The sequence below is a fragment of the Vombatus ursinus genome, unplaced genomic scaffold (genome assembly GCF_900497805.2).
Source record: "Vombatus ursinus unplaced genomic scaffold, bare-nosed wombat genome assembly UNPS02014812.1, whole genome shotgun sequence".
Lineage (NCBI taxonomy): Eukaryota > Metazoa > Chordata > Mammalia > Diprotodontia > Vombatidae > Vombatus > Vombatus ursinus.
In genome coordinates, this window is record NW_020954590.1 from 83,195,129 (window position 1) to 83,210,814 (window position 15,686).

At 40.0% G+C, this 15,686-nt stretch overlaps 1 protein-coding gene across 1 annotated transcript in view; it reads left to right on the forward strand.

The window, feature by feature from the left end:
* LOC114053673 (clavesin-1) overlaps positions 1 to 15,686 on the forward strand; it is a 184,563-nt gene that overhangs the window by 154,549 nt on the left and 14,328 nt on the right. The window contains exons 3-4 of the mRNA XM_027876782.1: positions 1,850 to 1,960; positions 6,729 to 6,964. Coding sequence (XP_027732583.1) covers positions 1,850 to 1,960; positions 6,729 to 6,964 — 347 coding nt within the window. The remainder of the gene's footprint in view (positions 1 to 1,849; positions 1,961 to 6,728; positions 6,965 to 15,686) is intronic.

Genomic DNA, 15,686 nt, shown 5'->3' on the forward strand with positions numbered 1-15,686 from the left:
ATCCCTGCAGAGGTCTTTTTCTTTTGCTCAGGATCCTTCTCCAATCTGAAATTCCAGGCTGATTCCCCTACCTCTTTTTTTTAAAAAAATTACATTAATACATATTTATGGAATAAAACAAGCATTTCCATAGCATAATACAAAAAAAGATGATTATACATAAAACTGCAAATCTACTATGCACAACTTGTTATTCCTTTCAAATATACAACAAAATTATGTAAATTCCTTTTTTTCTCACCTACTCCAACCCCACCCTAGAACTGGCCACTATCAGACACAAATAGGCATATGTGTGTGTGTGTGTGTGCTCGCGTGTGTATATGTGTGCATATGTATATATGTATACCCATATGTATATGTAAAATTATTCTATATATACTTCTATCAGTTCACTCTCTGGATCCAGACAGTGTCCTTCACCATAAGTCCTCTATAGCTAACTTGGGAATCTATAATAGTCAAAATAACTTATTCACTCAGATTTGTTCTTCAAACAATATGGCTATCACTGCATACAATGTTCTCCTCATTCTGCTTATTCTGCCTTTTACCACTTCAGGCTATTGAGGTTATGGATAGTACAGTATTCTTTGCATTGAATTTGTTTCCCTTAGAGAAATCAAGTCCCCTCATCCCCACCCCCTTGCACTCAGTTGAAGCCTCTCTAGGCATCCCCTATCTCCTCTTCTTCCAAAGTTGGAGAAAGCTCCTTCCTGGTCATGGAGTTCTTTCAGGAGGGTTTGTGGTTTGGGCCTGGACATTTCCACTCTGTTGTGTGTCTCATCAGTTCAGAAGGCAGCCAATATCACTATCTGTCCCCTTGAATGATTTTATAGATAAACTTGATCTGAAAACAAGCACTATTCTATGTTGGAAAGGCAGCATGGAATAGTGGACAGGTAGTGGACAGCCAAACCAGGATGATCTGGGCTCAAGAACAGCTTCTTTCACATATTGGCTTTGTGACCTTGGTCAAATCACTTAATTTTCAACAGTCTAGGCAATTCTCTGAGACTTTCCAAGTTGCAGAGAGGATGGGACATGCATTAACAGAGTTTCCTCACTTGGGGGTTCTCTCTACCAAAATCACAAAGCCCTTCCCTATCTGTATCTACAAAGAACAAGTTTTGAAATCTACATTATCAATCAGTTCACCCTGGTCAATAGTGTTCCAGGGCCCAATTTTTACCTAAATTCATGAACCTCTGAGCTCCAAATAAAAAAAAAAAATCTATCACCAGTATTTGGTCGTTTCTATTGTGCCCTCCTCTCTCCATGAACATTTTCAATTCTTTTCCTGGTTCCTGCTCCTGATTCATTGACCCGGAAAGTTCAGCCACTGTTATGATAATTTGAACTGGATCTTTGTTGAAGGAGGTAGGGGTGAAGGGGGAAATTGTGTCAAAAGTGTATGGGAAACAAAACCTTGATTTCGGGACAAAGAGAGAGGATTAGTGTTCAGGTTCTTCCCCAACCCTGAGGCCCGGAGGCCCCAATTCCTCCTAACCCCTTACACTGAATAGACACTCCACAGCGCAGAGTAAGAAATAGCCACAGCTATAGACCCACGGAAAGGCAGTCCACCCACCTACTGATTGTCTTTTTAAAGCTCCCAACACCAAAAGGCAGACATGAGAAGAGCTGGAGTTGATGGGGGAAAGGGAGGAAGTGGGAAGGAGACCTTAACAGCAAGGGAATTAGTGTGTGTTTTCCTCCTCTCACATTCATTAGCAAGTGCCTCAGTCATGGATAAGAAACAGCCTTGTTCCCTGGACCACAGTCCTGCTGTCTCCCTGCCAACCCTGGTGTGCTTGTTAATTGGTCTCCATTTCTTTCTTCACTACAGGACAGTTTTCCTGCTCGCTTTGGAGGAGTCCATTTTGTCAATCAGCCTTGGTACATTCATGCCCTGTACACACTAATAAAACCATTCCTCAAAGACAAGACAAGGAAAAGGGTAATTAAAGAAACATTTCAATGTGTATATGTCTTTAGATACATGTCTTCATAGAAGCAGGAAATTTGGAGTGATTTCTGTCATGTCTTCTCTTTGCTGTGTTTGCTCAAGTTCTGTTTTTTTTTTTTATTGCTCCGTGTGATGGGTATTTTTGTGTAGCCACTGAGTGTTAGAGCCTCAGCTGGAGTTTGCAAATGGCCTGGATTTAATCAATAATTCAGCAGAGCTGTGTTGTTTTCAGAGCCCCAGACACAAACTGGGGAAACGTTGATGGTCTATGAGCAGCAGATGCTTATTTTCCTATAATGGCTTGTGAGGGAAAGTTATGGGGCCAAACAGTTTCCTAATCATGGAATATTTTAAAGAGTTCCAGTTTTGTCCTGTAAATTTACTGTCACCCCAAGGAATGTTACAAGTTGGTTCCCTCCTTTGCTTTTAGTTTCTGTTCCTCCTAGAAGACATTTCAAGTCCATCACTATTTGATTTATATTCAAATTCTATGGGGGAGGAGGGTGTTAGCAGCAAAAAGTCTTACCATGAATTCCACATGAATTGAACCCAGGAAGAAACTTTATTAACAGCCTGAGAAGGCTGGGCATCCCACTGTCGGAGTACAAGCGTCAGACAGATACACACCTTTTTATTCCCCGTTCCCGATTCAAATTTCCCTCCTGTTTCCCCATTAGTCGGGGTGACAACCTAGAGGTTATAACCTATCCAAAGTGCCTAATTTCCCCATGTGAGTCTCTGCCCTTAAATACATCTCCCCACAATTTGGGGACCCAGGCCCGCATCCACATTTGCTCTCATTTGGGAACACCCCTTTTGATGTTAATCTATACCTAACCTCAGAACTGGTTAGTCTATTCACCTACCAGTAGCATTTTCTTATTCTGATTTATGGCTTCCTTTGTTCAACTTCCACCTAGCCCTTAGATTACATTTTAGGTTTTGGTGACTTTTGTGGAAATGAAAAACCAGCTATTTCTTACAGACCTCAAACCCACTTTAAATTGATTTTAATGCTCTGTAGTGTGCTGTCCCGTAGGCGTCCACACCCTGATGAGTTAGTGCAGAAGCAACATTCCCCAACCACATTTTCTACAAGGCGGAAGTTAATTATTTATTTCTTAGGTCCAGAGCTATGATTTCAATGATGGGGGGAGCTTCTTATGTAAAAACTTCCTCCAGAGGATTCAGAGGTGAATGGATTGACTCATCTGTAACTTCTAGTCTTAGAGAGTTGTTGGGTTCCTAAAAGGTCAAGTAAATTGCCCAGGATCACACAACTGGTTATTTATCAGGCAGGATTTGAACCCAGATCCTCTGGACTCTAAGGACTGACCTTTAGCAATCAACAAGTATCTATTAAGGACCTATTATGTGTCAAGCATTGAGGTACAAAACGCAAAATGAAACGTTCCCCACCATCAACACAAAATGACTTAGTTCCCACCATCAATGAGCTTATATTCTAAGGGGAAGACAACATGTATACAAATAGGCATATCCAGTATAAATACAGAGTAGAGGAAATATACTTTGGAAGAAGGCACTAGCAGCTGAGGGAACCAGGAAAGGTTTCTTGCAGAAGGTTACATTTGAGCTGAGTCTTGACAGAAATCAGGGATTCAACAAGGTAAAAGGAGAGGAAGGTGAGCATGCTAAACATGGGGGTTAGCTCAGTGCAAATGCATGGAGATGAGAGACAGAGCATCCTTGGTGAGGTACAATGAGTATATCAGTATGGCTGAGTAGGGTTAGTGGGGAAAGAAGGCTGGAAAAGTATGCATGGGTCAGGTTGAAAATAGCTTTGTATCCCAAAGGAATTTAGAGTTGATCCTAGAGGGAATAGGGAGCCGCTGGAATTTGTAGGGGGTAAGATAGTCAGACTTACACTTTCGGGAAATCTCTTTGGTAGTTATTTGAATGTTGGATTATGTAGAAGATGGGTTAGAACAGGGACAGACAGGGAGAGAGATCATTTAGAAGGCTAGTGCAGAAGCACCAGACATGAGGGGAACCAGGAAAGGTCTCTGCCGAAGGTAGAATTTTGAGTCTTGGGGGAAGCCAGGGAAGCCAGGTGGCAGAGGTGAGGTATATCATGCATATTTGGGTAATAGGAGGTAAGGAAGTGAAGAGGAATCTATGTTAGTATATGGGTTCTGATGTGAGGAGGCCTAATTTTTTTTCGCATACCTAGACAGTATCCTAATTTTAAACTTCAAATAGATGTGGATTATCTATTCTGTGGACTATCCACAAAGATTTTTAATCTCAGGCTGACTTCCACCTTCACCCAGCTGTAACAGTGTCAGTCAATGTGTTCTCAGGAAAACAAATTAATTTTAGTATTAGACCCAAAAGGTAATTAGGAAAACAAATAGTCTGATTGAAAAAATAAAAAAATTACCAACAAAATATTTAAATTAATTCTGCAATTATTGGTTGAATTCTTCCTGCATGCCAAGTGCCATACCATGCTATTAGTTCTAGGAAAGCAGGACAAGACAAGATGTCTGTCTTCAAGAGGATTGTAGTTTCAACAGAGGACAGTTCTGTTGTTTTTCAGTAGTGTCCAACTTTTCATGCCCCCATTTCAGGTTTTCTTGGCAAAGATACTGGGGTAGTTTGCCATTTCCTTCTCCAGATCATTTTACAGTTGAGGAAACTGGGGTAAACAGGGTTTAGTGAGTTGCTCAGGGTCACACATCTAGTAAGTATCTGAGGCTGGGTTTGAACTCAGGAGGATGAGTCTTCCTGACTCCAGGCCCAGCATTCTATGCAGTGTGCCACCTAGCTGCCCAGAGGACACAGGGTGTACAGTTGGAAAATAACGAAAGATTGAATATAATGAATAGCTAAATTTTGTGGTATATACTCTCAGTACTATTAGAATTCAGAGAAAGGACATCACGCAAGTGAAAGAAAACAGTCAAAAAAAAGGAGTACAAATCTAAGCTCTGTCACTACCAGGTTAGCCTTGCACAAAATGGCTAAACCTCTCTAGATTTCAGTCTTTCCATCGATAAATGGGAGGATTGCACAAATTATCCGAAAGATCCCTTAGAGTTCTAAATCTATGATCCTATGATCTTTGTGGGATGGAGTGAGTGACAAAGCCTCCAGTCAGTCAATAAACATTTATTAAGCACCTATTATGTGCCAGGCACTGTGCTAAGTGTTGGGAATATACAGAAAGGTAAAAGCCAGTCCCTGTTCTCAGGGAGTTCACAGTATAATAGGGAAGACAATGTGCAAGCAACTATATACAAACAAGAGATATACAGGATAAAGTGGAAATAATTAACAGAGGGAAGGCATTAGAATCAAGAGGGATTGGAAAAGGCTTCCTGTAGCTAGGACTTGAAAGAAGCTAGAAGACAGAGAAGAGGAGGGAGAGCAATCCAGAAATGGGGGACAGCCCGTGAAAAAACTCAGAGTAGAAAGATAGAGGTAGGTCTTGTAGGATAGATAGGAATAAGTTAATTAGGTATTGAGAGGGGGAACAGAAGTGGGGGGCATTACCTTTGTGGAGAGACAGAAAAGAAAGCTGCAGAGGTGGTATATACAGGATTGTTGGATTATCTGTGGGTCTAGTTTATCTATATCACTCATTCTCCCACTGATTCAGATAATCAGCAATTGTTCATATCTGTAAAACTGTTTCAAATCCAATAATATCAGATCTGTCATTTTTTAGAACTAATACCCTATTCCCTTTCCTAAGCAACAAATACATTTTTTTTATTATTCTGAAACACAAATACACTTTTTTCTTCAAACACACTTACATCAGCCATGTATCTAATGTCATTCCCAAACTATATCCTGGAAGGCAGCTAGGTTGGTGGAATAAACAGGAGTCAGCTTCTGTTCACAAGGATGATTGATTATACAAACTAAAAGTGGTTAGCCTGGAAAAGAGGGTACTCAGGAGAGACCTGAGAGGAGTATTCAAGTGCCTGAAGGACTGTCATACAGAAGGAGAAGATTATACTTGTTCTTCTTGGTCCCAGAAGGAAGAACTAAGAGCTCTGGGTAATACTGATAAGGAAGCATATTTTGGCTTTGACGTAAGGAAATTTGTGGACACCATCCTAATACTTAGTGCTACCCCAAAGTAAAATGGGTTGTGTAAGGAAGTAGTGGGTTTTTCCCTCCCAAGTCATCAAAACAAATTCTGGACAAACAAAAAACAAAGTCTTTTCAGGTATTTTGTAGTAAGAGGGATTCTTGTTCTGAGACTAGGACGCCTCTCATGTCCCTTGTAATCCTGAGATTCTGTTCTGTGCATCATATGAATGATGTTCCATCCTGTATCACCATGTCTTTCCATGGGCTGTCCCCTGTTCTTGGAATGCTTTCTCTTCTCACCTCTATTTTTCAGAATTCATGGTTTCCTTGATGAGTCAACTTAAGCCTCACCTTCTGCAGGACATCTTTGCTAGTCTGCCCTCCCAATCTCCACCTCCCCTTCACTAAGTTTATAATCTTTTCCCTGCTATGGTGACCTTGCTTTTTGCTTTGTATGTGCTGTATCTTGTCTATGCCCCTATAAAACATAATCTACCTGAGAGTAGGATAATTATTTTTTGTCTCTGTATTCTTATATTTAATGCAGTGTCGAGCACAAAGACGTTTTTCCCCCTCAAGCAACTCAATTTTATTTTGAAAAATTCATTGCAGACTCTTAATATATGCATGTTGATTGTTTTTTTGGTTATGTGTTTCAGGGTTTTTTCTATTATTATGTTTTTCCCTCTAGATCTTTCTCCATGGCAACAATTTGAACAGCCTTCACCAACTAATACACCCTGAATTCCTGCCCTCTGAATTTGGAGGGACCCTCCCTCCCTATGATATGGGAACTTGGGCTCGGACATTACTCGGTCCTGACTACAGTGATGAGAATGACTATACTCACACTTCCTATAATGCAATGCACGTGAAACATACGTCCTCCAACCTAGAGAGAGAGTGCTCACCCAAGCCGATGAAAAGGTGAGGAATGCTTATCAGTGCTTTCTAGAAAGTGGGCATTGTGATCGGGTCCTACTGTGGGTTAAGCTATTGATGACCATGATGTGGATAGAAAAGGAATAAAATCTAATGATAATAACAGATAATTTTGCTAGAGGGGAAAGCAAAGGGCCCTTTATTCACAAGTGTGATTATTGCCTTTGTATGACAGCAACTAAGGAGCGGGATCTCAGCAGCAGCTTAATTACTTCCCTGATTACTAGAGAGGGCTTTACTGCACAAACAAGATGAAATTTGTCAGGCCTCTGAGATAGACTGAATGGAAAAACAACCCACCAGGAAGCTAGTCCCTATTGTTGGCTGGAATGCTGTTCACCAGTGATTTGAGTTTTCCTAGTGATAGCTTAGGTGATATAGGTTGGCTCAGTTTCCCAGGAGGTCTTTTTCTACTGTTCCTGGAATAGACCTATAAATAGAATCACTCTGGAGGTTGACAGCTGACATCTCAAAGAAAAGTTTCCATCACAATAGCTATAAATTGAGTTGCATGAGCCTACTGCAATGGCACTGAGTTCAGAATGAAAACACACAAATCTTTGCTGCTTTGTGCTGACCAGTTGTATGTTTATTTTCCTTGCCTTCAAGCCTTCCATCCCTCAGGTGCTGGTTCCCACCCAACATTGGGAATGCCCTAGCATGTGTGAATCTGGAGGAGAGAGTGACAGTGACAAATTTGTGCAGCTCTGCCTCACTTAAATCCAACTCATGGGCAAGTCATGATATCGCCTATGATGTCATCAGTCTTCTTCCAGAAAGAAGGATGAACAGTAACAACAACAAGTAACATAATTAAAATGGCAACTTTCCACCCATTCGAGAAAACTTGGAGCCAGACTCCAGTAGTCCTTAGTCCTTTCTGACCTAAATTGCAAAGGAATAAAAGTAGGGGTATTAATAGGAGAAAAGGCACAATTCATCCCTTTCTTTGCCCATTCCTGATAGCTCTTCTTTTCTTTGCCAGGAAGGCCCTTGCATTTCAGGTATGGCTGCCTCCACATGATTTCTTGGGCCTAGACGCCTTAGGAGTGTATGTGTGTGTGTGGGAGGGAGGGATCACCCAGGTGTTTGGCTTTCCACTTAACATAGGTGCTGACAGTAAGTTCCATTTCTCATCCTTCCTCTTGTTACTACTGTTCTTACTATCTCCAAAACCCACTATGTGTGAGCATATCCACTTCTCCCAAATGATTGTCACCTTTTAAAGTGCAGATAGTGTCTTGGACATCTTTATATCCCCCATGGCATTATTCAGTGTGCTATGTGCACAGTGGGGCAGCTAGGCAGCGCAGTGGATGAGCACCAGGCTTGGAGTCAGGAAGATCTGAATTCAAATGTGGCCTCAAACACTTACTAGCTATGTGACCCTGGGCAAGTCACTTGACCTGTTTGCCTAAGATTCCACATTGATAAAATGGGGGCACATAGAAAAGGAAATGACAAATCACTGCAGTATCTTTGCCAAGAAAACCCTATGGATAAAAGTCTATGGGGTCAAGTAGGGTAGGAGATGGCTCACCACCACCACCACCAACAACATATATGCACAGCAGATGTCAATAAATATCCACAGGCACCTGGTGTGTCTGAAGCTGGAAGGGGAGAAGAGTAGATTTACTATTCCTGAAAGGTTCTGTTACAGTACCCTTTCATTCTTCCTTTCCCTCTATGAATAGAAGTCATGGATAGGTAGATTAAGGACTGATTTAAGGAAAAAAAAAACAAAAACAGCTTCCTAGCAATGACAACTATCCAAAAGTAGAATTGGCCAGCTTCAAAAGTATAGACCTCCCTTCAATGGAAGTCTTTGGGCAGAAGTTGAATGACCACTGGTTGAAGGTATCATAACAGGGGCTTCAAGCATACTATTTTCTCTTTTTTTTTCTTTCTTGTGGTTTTTCCCTTTTGTTCTGATTCTTCTTTCACAACACAACTAATGTGGAAATATGTTTAATATGATTGTACACATATAGCCTAAATCAGATTGCTTGCTATCTTGGGGATGGGGGAGGGAAAGAGAGAGATGGAGAAAAAAATTTGGAAGTCGAAATCTTATAAAAGTGAATGTTGAAAATTATCTTTACAAGTAATTGGGAAAAATAAAATACTGTTAAGTGGGGGAAAAAAAGCAGAGCAGTTCAAAATTAAAAAAAAAAACCAGAGGCTTCAAGTATAGGTTTAACTAGATAGCATTTAAGTTACCTTTCGACTCTGAGTTTTTCTGATCCCCTGATTGCTGTGGCAATCTGTATGGCTTCAACTGCCACCTCCAGGGGGATGATCCCCATTTGGTCATCACTAGCCACAACCTTTCTCCCAAGTTACAGACTCCTATTTTTAACTGCCTACTCAATTCGAATATCTCATTTGTACTTCAAATTCAACATGTTCCAAACTGAAAGCATTAAGTTACTCTGCTCAACCAGCCCCTTCTCCTTGCTTCCCAACTTCTATTCATGAGAACTTCATACTCCTGGTCATCCAAAAATTGAAAACTTCTCTTGTTTCTCCTTTTCCCTCCCCCAACCCTACTATCCAGTTAGCAACTTACTTCAATCCTGACTGTATTATCTTTCACATTTGAGTTCTTCTTTTCATTCATACAATAAGAAAGGTAAAATAGAGGCAAAGAAAAGGTAAAGAAAAAAAGAAAGGTAAAATGGTGCTCACAGTATAATGTGGAGAGAACGTGAAAACATCTACATAGATGTTTTTATCTAAGACATATATATGCATATGTATGTATGTACATATGTATGATTTTATTTGGGATTTGAAAGAAGCCAAAGAAGTCAGGCGAGGGCAGATAGGTGGCATGGTGGATAGAGGCCTTGCTTGGAATCAGGAAGACTCATCTTCCTGAGTTCAAATCTAGCCTCAAACACTTAGTAGCTGTGTGACCCTGGGAAGTCACTTAACCCAATTTTCCTCAGTTTCCTCATCTGTAAAATGAGCTGGAGAAGGAAATAGCAAACCACTCTAGTATCTTTGCCAAGAAAACCCCAAAATGGAGTCACAAAGAGTCAGGTGTGACTTAAATGATTCAACAACAACAACAATAACAATGAAAAGGGAACTCAAGAAGCAGAGATGAGGAAGGAGAGTATTCTATGCATGAGGAACGACCAGTGAAAATGCCTGAAGTTGGGTGATGCAGTTTCTTGTTCCAGGAACAGCAAAGAGGCCAGTGCCACTAGATCTTGGAGTACAGAGTGAACAGGGTGTAGTAAGGTGTGAGAAGTCTGGAAAGGGAGGAGGGGACCAAGTTGTGAAGGGCTTTGAATACCAAACAAAGAATTGTGTATTTGATCCTGGAGGTAATAGGGAGCCACTGGAATTTATTGAATACAAAGGTGACACGGTCAGATCTGTACTTCAGAAGAATAAATGTGACAGCTGAGAGGACAATGGATCAGAGTAGGGGGGGGACTTGAGGCAGTCAGACAAAGCAGCAGGCTATTGTCATAGCAAATGTGTGAGGTCATGAGGAATACACCAGAAAATGAATTCAGTTTGGGACATTTTGAGTTTTAGCCAATATTTATTAATTGCCTCTTATGTATCAGATCCTGCACATACTAAGACAAAAATAAAATGGTCCATGTTGTAAAGAAGCTTATATTACATTGGGATGAAACAACATGAACATAAATAAGTAAATATAAAATATATATGAATTAAATACAAAGTAATTTTGGGAGTGTAAGATGGGTGCAAGCAACTGTGGGGATCAGGCTTCATGTCAGAAGTGGCACTTTAACTGAGACTTGAAGGAAATAGCCTTTGAAAACTCCCCCTAGCCTTAAAACGCCTTCCTAGATCAGGCAGCTCTGACTTTCAGTTGGGTCAGGAATCACATTAGTTATTTGGTACCAATTACTGGCTTTCAGCTAGAAGCAGCTGGGTGGCAAAGATGGAGCTGGTCTACAGTTAGGAAGACCTGAGGTCAAATTCCACCTGAGACACTTACTAGCTGTGTGCCCCTGGGCACCGACTAAACCCAACTTCTCCTAATCTGCTTTCAAGTTTCCTCAGCAGTTTTTAATCTAATAATTCCCCCAGTGGTTAGAATTTTTGCATTTATCATTGTGCTATTATGTGCTCCTGAGTCAGTCAGTAAATTTTTGTTAAGTGCCTACTACCCCCCAGTGCCCAGGCACTGGGTGGGCTTCAATTGCTCTTGAGTTTTCACTATGCCACGTAACTTCATAACTTCAGCTGTATTCTCACATTTGATTGCACAAAACTGTGTGGCAGAAAATAGTTCTGAGACTCGTGCCTGATAGCCATAATTTTGAATCTAATCAATCAGTGTGACCTATCTACCTGTGTAGGTAACCAGTGTTTCTGGGTCACTCCCAATTATGTCATGTCATAACTTGGCTGTGACTCTTCAGTTAGACTAAGAGATATAGTTAGAAAGATTCGTGTAATCTTTTTTATATTTAAATAATAATTTAGCCTCAACCTAGGTTTCTACCACACATATGTGTCCCTTACTCACCCCTAAGAGATCCTAAGTGGAAGATGTGAGGCAGTTGCATGAGAGAAATGACTTTTCACACTGACTCTGTTCCACAGAGATATTCAGGTTCCTGAGGGAGTAATTCCTTGCTCTGTCAAATCAGGAGGAAATAGCAAGCCACCTTTGTTCCCCCATCCCAGCTAGGGAGGCATACAGTCAGTTATTTGACTGCATTCAGCTGCTAATAGGTTTAGCCTTGACCTTAGTAATTTTTCAGCACGTTTTTCTCTTTTTATAGTCTGCATTTTATGCAATTTCAGGATAACTACCTATTTCCGGCAGAAGTCATACATCATCATAAAATAAAATCCGTATGAAGATGTGGGAGATGGTGGCTATCCAGGAACAGTGGAGACCTTGTCTCTCAAGCGCTAGAGGGAGTGGCCCATTTTATTGTGCAAGTGGGAAACAGATGCTTCTTTAATGTTACATTCAATAAAAATCTTTTAATGTCCCTCTTCATAAATTCCCCACATCATAATGAACTCAAGAGTCTTTACTGTATGCGAAGTTCTTTGGTGTCTGGTTGCCAGTTCTAATAGGGTTGAAGCTCTCAGCTTCTTTGTGTCACCCTTACTCAATCTGCTTATTCCAGAAACACATCACCATACCTGGAAACAAGGTCCCTTGGGAATGGCTGTAAATGTGGAGTATTTTATGTTGATTATTAGCTGCTGAAGTCTTTTGTAGCTGCTGCCTGGGGCTTGCTCATGTTTTGAAAAACCAAGGAAAAACAGTATTGGTCGACTCCTGGCTGAACAATGGCTGGTGTGACTTGATCATCATTTGTGTAGCAGACATGGATTTATTTCCTGCTACTGGATAGCTTTCTTTTCTGTGACAGGAATGAGGAGGCCAACCTCTTCCAAGACATAGTCTAAGGAGCTATGCAGCATCAGAGAGAAAGAAAATCTATATTGTGTATTTTTCAATAAGAAAATGAATGAGGGCAAATTACAAATAAAAGTGGGGGTAGAGGGCTGGTTCTCTCACTTTTCTATAAATAGAAATACACATATAATATATAACAATATATATTATATAATAAAATATAATATAACTATATAATAATTATATATAACAGAATATAATTAGAAGATGAATAGCCTTGAGCTGTTAAAAAAATAGGACCAGTAAGAATAGATGAGAGGTTTGAGGGAGTGGGGTGGTGGGGGGACTATAACTGAGTCCAGTTTCACAAGAAAATGGATTGATTAGCCACATTGTATTCTATAGAGCTTGATGCCTTTCTCTTCTGAAAGAAGGCTCATCAAGACTTTGTTTGATGACCTGAACTCTAGAGTACCTGTATATCACAATGAAATTATACGATATGGAAAGAGATTTATTCCAAACAAAAGAGGTCTTGGCTGGAAACCTTCCTTCTGTATGAGCATGTGACTGGATATTGACAAACCTTTTGCGCATTAAAAGAAAATATGGTGTAGTGGATAAAGAGTCAGCCTTGGAGGTAAGAAAGACCTGGGTTCAAATCCTACCTCTGAAACAAATTGGCTTATTGTGACCCAAAACAAATCACTTAGGGTCTGCAGGCAACTAACTCCAAGATTGTAAGTTTCAGAGATAGTGTTGATCTGCTTGGTAAAAGGAGTCTTCTCACTGGAAGGCTCCATTTACTAACGAAGTCACAGATACAGACCACAAGGAATAGAAAGTATGAGTAATACATTCATGATGATTCTTGCTCAGAGATATCTAGCAAGGAGCAAATGTCTCTCATAGGATTAATTTGGTCAAATGTAATGGGACTGCTTGAAAATTAGATCTAGGTACAAAGAAATCTTAAACAGTATACATAATACAAGACCCACTCAAAATCATCCTCACAAAAAAATGGAATGTGAGTTAAACTAGTTTCAAGTTTTCCAGATTTTTTATGGCTCCCACTTTAAATTCAATTATTCCATTGGGTTTAAGGTGTCCACAGTTTTATCTTTAAGGGCAAGGTCACAAGGAGGGGATATTAAAGATCTTTAGCAACTTCCCTGTAAAATGATTCATGGCCCTATTGAGGATCTGCTTCTTAGGTAAGATTTCAAATGGGTAGCCCTATTTTGAATTGTCTGGGCACCCTACAAGCACACTGGGCTGCTCAAGAGAGACTCCATATAGATCTAGATATAGTTTTATATATCCACATTTATAGTGAGCACCCCTATGCATGCTCTTGCTATAGTCTCTCTTGACTGATAGAACATATTTTGGGGGCTCACAATTGGAAACTGATATACTCACTTAATAAACATTACCCTGAGAAGTGGGTCCTAAATAGGGCCATGAATCAGTTTACAAAGAAGCTCCTCTCCCTTAGGACCTTGTCTTTAAAATGCTAAAGGTAAAGCTTTGGGTACCTCAGACTGTATATATACACACAACACACATATACACATGTATGTATTATGTATATGCACACATACATGTGTGTATACACACATGGGCATATAGGCATAAATTTATGTATGCATATGTGCCGATTTTCTCTTGAGAAACAAATACATTTACATATATATATATATATATATATATATACACACACATATATGCAGCTTTGATAGGAGGGAAGGGAATAATTGTTTACACATAATACCTACTATATTCCAGGACCTGGATTAAACATTTTTTTTATAAATAATATCTCATTTGATCCTTGCAACAACCCTGTGAAGAAGGTGCTATTATTATTATTTCCATTTTACAATTAAAGAAACTGAGGCAGGCAAAAGTTAAGTGACTTGCCCAGGGTCACACAGCTAATAAGTGTCTGTGGTGTGATTTGAACTTGTCTGCTTGGCTCTGGACCCAACTACACCAACTAGAACCACGTCATGGCACCTCTTATGGAGCTATACTTGGAGGAGTAATCTATTCTTTTGCCAGCACTGTGGACTGTGTAGTTTCCAAGGGAAGATGGGATCTTCCACATAGGAAGATAAATTCTTTCCTGCAAAGAAAGACCTCAGTCTCGAGGTGATGTGTAATAAGTCTGTAGGATGCTGTCAGCCCATGGAGAAAATGTAAGCCCTCCAAAGAGAAACAATGAGGTGCCTAGATGATTTGTGGTCCCAGGTGTGAATCTTTGTGTTTTCTATATAGTTAAATAAAATTCATACTATATTTGATGCTTTGTTAGCTAAGATGCTTATTGGGAACCATGGTACATACTCTCTAAGACATCTTAGGGAGCATATAACACATCCTTATGTTCCTAAGGAAATTCTAGGGTAAAGGCAAAATGAACCAAATTCTGATGTTCCCAAGGGAAGCACTGGTTGGAAGTATAAGCCAAAGATGTTTTAAAGAGATTGAACCTAGTCCCTGATAACTCTGTAAGAGTTCAAATTATGTCTTTCCTTCCATCCATTGTCAAGTATTGAAGAACCTTGATTTAAAAAAAAATATTCTCCATTCATCTAATTCCAGCATGCAGTTTTTTTTCTGAAGAAAACAAACAAGACCACATCTCCAAGCCCCTAGTCAGGAAATGGTTAGGTATGTTGCAGCTCTAAGAGGCTGGATGGCTTTCAGCTTTGCTTTGTTCTCTCCTGCTGCTTCTCAATCAAGAGGATGGGAAAAGAAGAGGGAAGGGAGGTCAATTTGTCTTTCCTTTCCTTCTTTCCACTTGGCTACCAATAGCGTATTTTAAAAAAATACTGTTTCTGGCTTAATAATAGCAGAACCATTTTCCTCTAATTATGGGATCTGTGGAACAACAGAGCAATGAGGATGGAGAAGGTGGGGGGTGGAGTGATGGCCATGAGAATGCCCACAGTGGAAGCAGACAGATAGGACTAAATAACATAGGAATGATCATTTTTAAATGGATTAAGGTAAAGAGAATGAGAATATTCAGTGGAAAGCCAAAAAGCTAAATAAATCCTGGAGAATAAAACCTATGGAGAAAGATGAAAAGAGCCAGAATTGTTCACTGTCATGGGTGGACAGTTTCAATACATACACATATGAAAGGATCTCTTACAATATCTTCATAATTTCCTCGTGAGAGCTGTTGAATTAAAATGAACTGAGATTATAGACACTCTGCAAATAGAACATGACAATGATAAATAATAGCTTACATGTCTGTAGACCCTGGGCAAGTCACTTCTGTCTATCTCAGTTTCCTTATGTATAAAATAGAGG